Source organism: Micropterus dolomieu, linkage group LG14 (assembly GCF_021292245.1).
Source record: "Micropterus dolomieu isolate WLL.071019.BEF.003 ecotype Adirondacks linkage group LG14, ASM2129224v1, whole genome shotgun sequence".
NCBI lineage: Eukaryota > Metazoa > Chordata > Actinopteri > Centrarchiformes > Centrarchidae > Micropterus > Micropterus dolomieu.
The window spans coordinates 16,202,697-16,213,897 of NC_060163.1; the positions used below are offsets into that span (position 1 = coordinate 16,202,697).

The 11,201-nt window shown below is 40.5% G+C and overlaps 1 protein-coding gene across 1 annotated transcript; it reads right to left on the reverse strand.

The window, feature by feature from the left end:
• Positions 1–2,866: 2,866 nt before the first annotated feature.
• LOC123983206 (C1q-related factor-like) lies at positions 2,867–6,124 on the reverse strand. The gene is made up of 2 exons (XM_046069368.1): positions 5,459–6,124; positions 2,867–3,046 (listed from the first exon to the last, which is right to left on the reverse strand). The coding sequence occupies exons 1-2, from the start codon at positions 6,104–6,106 to the stop codon at positions 2,867–2,869; spliced, it is 828 nt and encodes a 275-aa protein (XP_045925324.1). The 5' UTR covers positions 6,107–6,124.
• Between the last annotated feature and the right edge of the window lie 5,077 nt (positions 6,125–11,201).

Sequence of the window (11,201 nt, forward strand, 5' to 3'; positions counted from 1 at the left end):
CAAAATTTCCTTCAGTTACGTTTGCATACGCTGGAGATTACCTCAATTAAAACAAGTCAACATAATCTTTCAGATCCCTCTACTTATACACGATGAAAAGAGGTACGGTAGAAAATCTCAAAATATCCCCACAGCCGAGTCCAAGAGACGAAGCTTACGTCAACAAAAAGCAGCTTACAGCACTTCTCGGAGAAATACTTATCCTCAAACCCCCGGACCTGCTTAGAGTCAGGGAGGACTTGAGTCAAAGGTCCAAGCGTCGTGTACGGTCCAGAAACTGTTTCATCACAAGTTAAAACACCGGACACTACAGAGTGTCCTGGTGGGTATTTTGTTCAGCCAATGTCACCATCAAAACCAAACATGCCTGAGGAGGGGTTTGTGTCGCTTACACAAGCACAATAGATTGAGTACGGATCACCCAGTTTTGCAAGATGAGGCAAAGGTGGTGCCTGCCGAGAGAATTTCTCTAGGTTTCTACTGATGGGCTTAACTCTGTGTCCAGTCTGATTCTGACCTTGATAAACAGCTGAAAAGATGGCTAAGTAGGGGGTTCCTTTTTATCTATGCATATGATGCAATAATTTGTGTTACTTTACTTTAGTAATTCTGGGAAAGAAAGCATGAACAAACTAATCTGCCTACATATGAGTCCAGGTGCATTTTCATTTCACTCTCTTTATTCATACATATTGAAACAGCAAATACTTTAGACAGTTAATCTGGCTTAATCTTCAAGGTCTCCTAAGCATTTTTATGTAAGAATGGTTTTGGTGCATTTGTGTTTCTCCCCGAGGACTTCAGGAAAAGTACAGATGTTGCAGACTCTCAGGCATTGTTCAGTTCCAGAGGTTTCAGCAGTGAAAGCTGTTTCTCACAGACCGGGGGGCGTTTGTCTTTGACATTGTGACATGAAGTCTCTAATTTGACGATGTGCTCATACACCCTGCAAGGAGAAAACAGCCTGTGCTAGTGCTCAGCCGCCCTGTGGCTCGGGTAACCTCTGTTTAGGCATGGACCCTCATTCTTAATTATGGCTGGAGGAATTTTTCTGTCTTAAGACAAGCTTCAGGTTAGACCAGAGGGCTTCCTGGCATTCTCTGCACAGAGTGAACAGGATGTTTTAACCACTGCACAGTGTGGCAATTTTGTCTCTTTCCATCATTTTAATCAACTGTATACTATTACACTAATTTACAGTTCACAACAAATTGCTGAATTTAATTGAGCTTTGAGTGGCATTTTGAGAGGTTACATTGGGCTGACATTCAGTTTTACTTGCTCCAGTGAATGATAAATGTGCATTTTGACTTGGTTTCCTTATCTACATTTTTTGACACCCTCAAAACTTTTGGTGTTGAACTTATAACTTGGTGTCAAACTATGTAAGGGACAGTTGTGGACCTCATGTGGCCCATGTCAAAGCTGAATTATGTCTAAAGAATTTCACAATATCAAAGTGAGCTCTTAAGAAAACAGAAAAATATATTGGTTTTTACAGTTTAGGCCTGGAAGCTATTTTCTTGTCTCTGACACTTGTGTCCTCGTCACAGCAGAGCCTAATTTGCCCTGGATTACTTTCCGACACTGATCTAAGCTTTGTCATGATATGTTCTAACACCCGTCCCCTAACTTTCTCCCTCTATATCTCAGCGTCTCCACACCCATTAGAAGAAAAAACACATCTCTCCTTTGATTGTGAAACACAATCAACTCCCGCTTCATTTGGCATTTAACACAGCTGTGACTTCCTCTCCCTTTCCCTCAGTGATCATCTCTGCGTTGATTGCCTCTCGCTGAGCTGGCGTGGCTGTCTTGTGTGTAACATTTGAAGGACTAAAGGCTGGTTTTCACTGGAAAATGAGAGATCAGAACAGCTGATCAAGAAATAGATGAGGTGGGTGACATTAACCACATAATGTGTGAGGAAATGCAAAAAAATATTTTTAATGAAAAATCATGGACATTAAAAGTTAAAGCAACAGCAATAGATGCTCCTGAGGCCCACACCGAGATTTAAACTTTGTTTCAAATCACTGTTTTTCATTTATGGAAACACAGAACATTTTAAAAGGTGTTTCATGCATGAATTAAATAAGTGAGCACATTAACAATTACATGATATAATTTTACAACTATCCATCAACAGCTATATTCTGTAATAGACAAACACTATGGTGTGTGTACACTACTCTGAGAGTGTTCAGACATCAATATCAAATGTACAGTCTATACACAAACAATATGCCAAATATAATGGGTTGATATGACATGATTTTCAAAATCATCACGAGACAGAATACATTTTGTGACACTGCCTGCCAATCAATACAAGCAAAATCTCCTTTTGGGGTCCAATATTTGGCAAATTAGTATTTCTTGGGACAAAATATGTATTCCCAGTCACAACATCTTATCATACAAACAGCATGAAAAAACATCATCTGAACAGCACATTTACAAACACTGCAGTCACCACAACTGTTGGATTGCCAGACTTGAATTTGAAATGACAGCTCAAAAATGATGGCAAGGCTTCTGCACTGTCAGATTTGTCACTGCACCTCAGCATGACACATGGCAGTGACTGTCACTGTTACTTGCTCACGTCGATCAGAATAGCAGCATAGGCACCCCTGTATACAATGGAACGTATGGATGAGGTGGTAGATAGTTACCAGTAACCACAGATCCACTGTCTTAATCGCTGTATCAATGCCAACCTTAAACATCTGTAAAAACAATCTGACTGTGGATCAGTGGCTATGGGCAACATTAACCTTACTGCGAGAGCCAAGTGAAAGTCAGGAAGTGAATGTCCTCTGGCTGTGACCTTTCACCTCTAAGCCCATGGCCTGTCCAGTCTTCAATCGGCATAGAGGATGAACCCTGAGAAGGTGCTGTATTTGTTGCTGTTGCCCCCGTGAGCCTTGCCCCCATCCAATTTTATGAAAACCTCATCGCCTGCATCCAAATGAAGGATGACACTGTTGCTGGCGTAGTCATAACTCTGGTCCTGGTCTTGAGCAATGGCGCTGGCCCTGACCTGGAATATGCCACACACACACACAGAGACAAAGGGAGAGGAAGTGAAGACATTGTAAATGGAAGAATGGTGAGGAAAAGATTTACAATGAAGAATTGTTATAATGCATAACTTACCTAACAGATAATAGCAAATCACAAATGATATGTATTGTTATTAGTGAGGCCCAAAGGACAATATTAAGATGACATTGCTGAAGCCGATGAAGATATTGAAACAAATGTAAATTTGATGCATACAAACATTAAATGAGTTGCTGCTTGATGACACGCATTTGCAATGTATGAACTGACCAAAAATATCTTATTTTAAGAAAGGAGTATTTCAAGTGTGCACTGCATTTGAGTTTGTGTAAAGTGTCTCCCCTGTAGTGAATATCTTGTTTTTCTCTCATGACTCAACTGAAAGGGTCAGGCTTGAGTCAGTCTGCCTCTGAGGAAGGATGGCACTGCATCCCTTTGCCTCGTGTTCCACTCTTACAGTACATTCACCTTTTTCTTGGTGGAGCACCGAAAACGGCGTGTTTTCACTAATTTAAGTGTCATCGTGTCAACGCAGGGTAATTACTGAGGGTTTTAGAAGTTGCTTGGCATGTACAGCTAACCACTGAAGGACATATCCCCTCTAAGCTTTAGCTAATGTACAATGATCTGCTAGGTTGCCAAGTTGGCTGTTCTGCTGCAACTTCACCAGACCAACCCAAAAGAAAGTGTAATCCCTGCTTTGACCAGATTGTGACGACAGGTTCTAATTAGTGCAATTGGAGTACAAAAGTGTATGTAAAGAAGCTGCAGGGTCTGGGAGGAGAGGCTGGGCCATGATGATGGATTTCTGAGACATTAGGGCAACAGCCAGATCTCCTTTCCCTCCCAGTGGCCACCCTCAGCTCTACTGGCATGATGTCCACCACTGACAAAAAAATCACTGACTGAAGATTTGAATGAACCTTGGTCATGTGTATTAGGACAAAAGAATCAGTGATGTCCTAAGGAAGCTATTGATTTATGGTTTGTTTCATCATGTTTCATTATACATCTTGGAGCTCTTAAGACAGTGTGAGACTCTAATAGACACATTTCTGACTGTGGTAAACTAAGGTAAATGTACCTCTATATATGACACTACATATGTGGTGTTGCACAATATTTTCAGTGGCATTGACCTCTAAAGAAAAGCAGTGAGGTTAAGAGTTGAGGGAGGCAGCTTAAGGAAGTCTTTACAAAGCAATATTGAGCAACAGGTGAATCAATATAATTAAAATATCTTGCTGTCTTACACACTGTGTCTCCAGTAAGTATATGTGTTGTGTCTCTTTTTATTTTCTTTTACTAATAATTGTGGTAAGAAGTGAAGTATGGTTTGTTTTGTGTTTTGTCTACCAACATCAGGATGATTTAGCCACTGCCCCTTAAAAATGTCTTTGCACATCCCTGCTGGTAACACACCAAATTACAAGCTTACAGTAACAATACATAGGGGTGGAGAGTGACATGAGTACCTACAGTATCAAATGCTACCAGATTTGTTAAAGTTAACATGTCTAATTTTGTGGAGACTGTGTCTAAGATATGTTATTAGAATGTGGTGTATGGTATTTTGTTTAAATTTTGGACCACCATATAATATGATGCCGTCCAATATGACAGCAAATGTGTTTAGTGTGGTGGTAATTATTTGTAAGTCAAAAATGTATCACTATTAATATGGCATTTACTGCATGGCCATTGTACTGGATTGCATTATAATGTGCAGCTGTATGCATTTTTTGTCCAATTTCTGTACAGCTTATTGCTGTGGTTGAGATGATTGTAGGAAAATGTCGAGGTTCAGATTTACATGCTGTGTGATTACCTGGGGACATAACAAAATTATCCATGAATATAGTAAATATCATGATTCAATATTGAAACGCCTGGGTCTGACAGGCAGTTTGATAACGCATACCAGCACATCATGGCTCCATGAAGTTTGTTGTATTTCAAAGGGCACCAGCTTTGAACTAGCCACTACCCCAGGCTGTGTTTTGATGTGTGCGGAGTTGAGATAACACTGCACTCCTTCCACTCAACTTCAACGTGTACATCATTGGATGTGTAATATGCACAGATACACAATGTGGCAGTGTGCCACTGTGCATTGTCATTATATTGGACTATAACACCAGACCAAGACAGACCTGAAATCACTATCCACATGAATGCATGACTACTCAATTTAGACTGCCAGCACACTGTTCCCTGAGCATTCTGATATGGGTTCATCCCAGTGTATGATTCATAATGTCTGTAAATGGGTAATTCTCTACTATTTGTACTTTGAAAAACTGCTTTTTCCATTTGCTAAATTCAGTAGTAAATCATTAAACATTAGGCAGTGTTTTGAGAGTGTGTTGGAGTTAAAAGTGTTACCCACCTGACCACTCTTGATCAGGTCAGCCCACATGCTCGTGCCATCTCCTCCCCTCATCAGCACATTGTAGATGAAAAAGTAGGTGCCTGGAATCTTACAGGTGAACTTGCCTGTTGCGCCCTCGTAGTTACCACCAATATTAGTCACCACGTCATCAAATCGTAGAATATCGTAACCTTCTTGGGGGTTTCGTAGTCCTGCATAAAATGCCACCCGAGGTGTGGTGTTGTAGGTGGTTGTGCTAACTGCCCCTTTACCCCCTAAACCCAGAATCCCTGTACGTACAACGTCCACACCATCTCCTGGTGGTCCTTTAGGTCCTGGTGGGCCTGGCTCTCCAGGTGGTCCTGGGGGTCCAGGCTTGCCCGGACGTCCTGGTTTGCCTTGTGGGCCATGAGCACTGTAAGTAGGCAGCGGTGGGCCGATGCTATGATCACTCAGATCCCCCTCGTTGTCCACCTGTAGACCTGTAGTTGATGTATCTGTTCCTGTGTGCACACCTGTGCCCGTCGTGCCCGTGCTTGAGAAGGGGTCACAAACCATGCGGCAGGTACCCAGCATCTCATAGTGGCTTGTGCCGTCATCTGAGCCACTTGTGCCAACCGAGCTGACCAGCACAGGGATGAGGACCACCAGAACCAGGACCAGCATGACCCCCACAGCAGCTGCCACCAGGGTCTTCCGCCCGATGCTCAGCCGAGGAAGGGGCTGCGCAGCCACCGTGGAACTCTCCGGGGTGGTAATGGTGACTGTGGGGAGTGCGTCAACCTGGCAAAACGCAGAAACGATGAGGATCTCCGATGGTTGAGATGGTGCCCAGTGAGAGCTGGTATGAGTATATGTGTGAGTGAGTGACAGAGCAATGTAGGAGTAAGGCAGAGGGAGTGGAGCAAGGGACCGAAGTGATCAAAAGGAGAGAGATTGAGAGAGTGAGGAGAGAGAGTAAGAGGAGAGGAGGAGGGAGAGAGTAAGACTTGCTTGAGAAAAAAAAAGAAAAGAAGCAAGGGGAGGAGAGAGTGAGCAACATACACTCACTAACCATCTGAGTCAGGGCTGAGGAGGGCACTTTTCTACTGGCAGATGTGTTAAGCCAGATAAGACATAAAGTAGGAGTGGGATATAGTGGGCATAGTGAATGAGCTCATAATCAATCAATTCATGTTCATTGGATGATGAAGATAGAGATGGAGAAAGAGATTTGAGGGAAGGTTGCATAGATGAGAAGGATCTAAATTTTAGGAGACAGCATTTATGTACTTACATTGACATTTGTATACCCCATTCTCTGTAAATATTTCAATAATGTTAAACAGTTGGCATTGATTTTGTGCATTAACATAAGACAATATTTTATTTTGAGTACCAGTCGAACTCCCTTCAGACATCTAATAGTCAGCAGGCAGGTTTAGATATAAATTTAGCCCAAATGAGTTCAATGTGAGACTGAGCTTTTATCAAGGTCAGAATGTGTATATTTTTCCGTATCTGCCTATGTGTGTGTGTGTGTGTGTGTGTGTGCATGCAGCAGGAGATCTTGTATACTGGACTGATTCCAGGCATCTGTGGTCAGTCAAGCAGCGACCTTCACAAAATCGGCAAAATTTTAAAGGGGAAGTTCAGAATTTGTGAGTCAAATTCTGCTCTATTACAGCATTGGTCTTACAATTCCCATTGGCTATGGGAGGATTTTAATCACTTAAGTAACTGCTGTGACCTGGGGACTTGGTGGCAACATCACTAGAACAGAAGGACAGACATTAGTAGCAATGGGGGCAATGAAATTTGCTTGTAACCAAGTTCTATGCCACTGAAATCATTATACTATTATCCAAACCCAGTTTTAAAATGTCACAGTTAGCCATGACAGCAAGCCTGGATTCACTAGAGGAAGGCCCTGGAACATTAAGACTTCAACATAATGCAGCTACCATAAAAATTGTTATTACACCCGTGCTTTTCCTGTTATGGAGGTCAAAATATTGGCTATGAAAAGCTCCTAAAATATAATCTCAATTACAAATACATAAAGGGAAAAGATTAGCTAAGGCAAACTAACATAATCAAGTTAGTTCCAGATTAATTTGGTAAATTATATCTGTTGCAATTATTTTCTTCTCTAAATAGAGTTAAGTCCACAAGCTACAGTAGTTCAGGCAGACTGCTGGAGTTAAATGGTATGCCCTCTACTCTCCTAACATCTGTAAAACGCACCTTTATCAGTTAACTGCTAAATACTGTGCTGCTGCTAATACTGCTGAAAGACTTGTTGCTACCATTGCTACTTCTGTAGCATTATATTAGCAAGCCAAGCCAAATTGTCATTTCAGGAAGAAATTCTACTTTGTGGAGGAAACATTGTTTGCTTTAATAAATGCAACAGGGGGTTTCCCTCTCCTGATGCCTAAAGCTTCAGATCAAGAGACTTTTTCTCAGATATGCCAGGGACCACTGCTTCCCTTTACCACTTAAGCTAAGTATTTGCTGCTTAAGCCAACATGAATGTTGTATATCCATGCCTTGGTTCTCCATATGTATTCTAAGGCTGCAGGCTTATTTTGGTTTATGTAGATACATTTACATTTGCTGCACAGTTTAATTTTCCTCTAAGCATGAAACAAATATTATAATAGATGAATTTATGTCATCATAATCCTAATTAACATCTAAACTGAGCATCTGTTAAACTGCACTCATCACCATGTACTAGTAGTCATGTACTGCTAAATAATGCTGTGGCATAACATTACACATGCAGAGATTGTCTGCTCCAAGCCATGAATTTTTATGAACTTAACATGCAGTTAATAATTTTATCTGCATAGCTGATGAGTATTAGTCTGCTGATACATATGAGGTGGATTGATAGGTCCCCATGCATATCACTTTCTTAAGGTGGTACAGTATAGTCTTTGCAAAGGTTGGAGATGTTTTGTTGAAGAAGGTTTTATGGTAGCTGGCTCTGTATTTATAGCAGCAAAGAACGTTAAAACGTTTGCTAAATGTCACTTGATGTATGCTTGACAATGTCCAAGCCTCAACACTAAATATCAATTCAGTGCATATTCTGTATTAATAAAACAAATCTGTTCCACATGAGTTGGCGGAATAAACTCAAACTTGCCTAAACTCAGTGTGTTGGCAGAGAGGGCTCTGCTTAATTCAGCAACCACTGCCAGCCGTCTGTTCTGTATGGAGTTTTTAAAACTCAACTGAGTTGATGTACTGATCTGATTTACAGTATGTGTCTGAATAACTCAATGAGGGATGGGTCATGTAAATTACATAAAAATAAAACTATACATTTGTTCCTTTATTCATACCCTTACTAATACAGAGACTATCTGTTGCAACAAGAAGGACAGCAATTTATTTTGTTGGGTGACTTATTTAAATGTAACCCCTTCATTGGGTTGTCACAAACACCTGTTGCACACAAAGGCATTGTTCAAGCCCACAAAATGTTTCTTTTAAATTCTAATCAAGATCTCACATTTCCACATATACTAATACAGGAAATGTGTATTAAGGGATGCCCAAGAGATCTAGATTTTTCCATTGGATGTAATTTAGAAGTCAAAAGAACAGCCTCTTGGATTTTTATGTTTGTTTCCGAAAAGGCATGGAGGCAATGAAGCACTTAACATGATGCATGTTCATAAGCTATAATATGTCAATCTTGTACATTTTCTGTCAGAAGACCAACCAACCAACAAATGTTGCCACACTAAACAAACAAGTCACATTGAAGCCAGTAACATACACATGGCTAAGGTGTCGGAATCATCCAGTGATCTTAGATCTTCATGAGAGTAGTGTAAGCAGAGAGTAGTTATGTGAATCCTCTCCACATTTTTGATGCTGCTGTTGTCACAGGACACGACAATCGTACTGAGTCAGACACCTGGAGCAGTGCTTTCTTGCTGAGTCTCTCTAGCCGATGATACACTTGCTAAATCAGAGAGATGACCACATAGTCAGTATGATGAAAAAGGTCTTTAACCTTCTTAAATCCTTTATTATCAAACTCATTCTAAATATAATCCTGTATACAATTTTGCCCAGGTATATCACATGTAAAGTCAAGAGACATTATATAATTATTACTAGCACAAAAGTAAGAGTGATGAGTAACCCCTCCCTCATAAACTCAGAGAGCCAAACATATGTGAAACACTGATCAAAAAAGATACATAAACACATTCAAAAACTTTAAATTTCAACTTACAATAAATTATTTCAATCTTTGCAAGGCAGCCTTCTCTGTGAAGAGCTGCACTCAGACTTTGCTCTATTTGCAGACTTTATTGCCCCCATGTGGCCTTATGACATATTACATGCTATGTCCTGCCAAATGCTGATATCAGCATGTGATCATACTGATGTTTAGCAGATAATGTTTTGCTTTCTTATTTAATGGTGTTAGCATGCCAATATTTCTCATTAGCACAAACACAAAGTAGTTAACAGCCGAGGATGAAGGGAATGTCAGTTTTTCAGGTATTTAGTCATAAATAAAAGTAAGTAAAGACAAATACAGATTTTGACCCGAGGATTGTGCCAGATAAAAAGTTAAGGGATCACTAAAGATGGTGAGCCACATAATTCAGTCCTCTAACCTGCTGTTATAAAATAAAACTGCCCATCTTTAGGGTCAGATCTTTTAGGGATTACGTGCTTTTGGCTGCAGCCCAATCAGTGATGTCCCAACAGGCGTCCTCTGTCCACTTAACTTAATTTAACACACACACACACACACACACACACACGCACACACACACACACACACACACACATTTAAAACTGATTTGTAGTGTTCCCATTTCAATGACTGCATTTACTTCTTTCAGCCAGAGGATGGCACCCACTGTTCACACTAGAGATAAAAAGAAGAAGAAGAAAAACAGCCAGACACTAAAAAACATACAAAGCCACAATGAAGAACCTTACATTAAAACTTGGTCATTGTCATATTGAGTAACAGTTTCAAATCTTCCGGTTGTGATATTTTGATAAAGCATCCAAGAAACTAGATTGCCTATCACAGTATGCTTTATTTATTTATTTTATTCAGTATGTTTTGTGCACTACAAATTCAAGATTTATGGTGTGGATACACAGTGTTGCACTGCTGTGTCAGGACAGTGTCCTGCCTCCATGCAGCAGAGTCTTATCAGTCCTACAGTAGGTGGGGAAGGTGTAGACCACCCATCTTTAGCAGCCCTCCTCACATTCCACACACGGGATGGCCTTGTCAGTAACCGGAGAGCTGTGGAAACTGCAGGCCATCTTTGATGTCTATATTCAGGGTGGACTCTGATATATACTATTGATTTTTTTTTATCAAGGCATAAGAAGAGTAGAAGTGAGAAATTACATCTTGCCTTGCCTTTGTAGCCATGTTTTTCTTAATAAAATAGTTGGGTTAACAAAATTAGGTACCTGTGGTGGAGATCTATAACTAACAGCCAAACTTCAAAGTCAAGATAATGTAGGACTCCTCATCTCTTCAGTGTAATTATCTTTTATTGGCTTTTGGTATAATAGCCGGTTATATAAAAGGAAAGCATATCAGCCCCTTGTATGTTTACTCAAGGGTTCAACGAGAGTAACTTCCTTGATTCTTTCTTTTTGGCCTCTTCCTTTTTAGGAAATGGGCTGCTGCCTTGCAGTCCCTCTTGGGATTCTGTGGGAATTCCTTAGCTGGTTTGCTTGGCAGTTGGTTTTCAATCCTCTAGTACTGTTATTT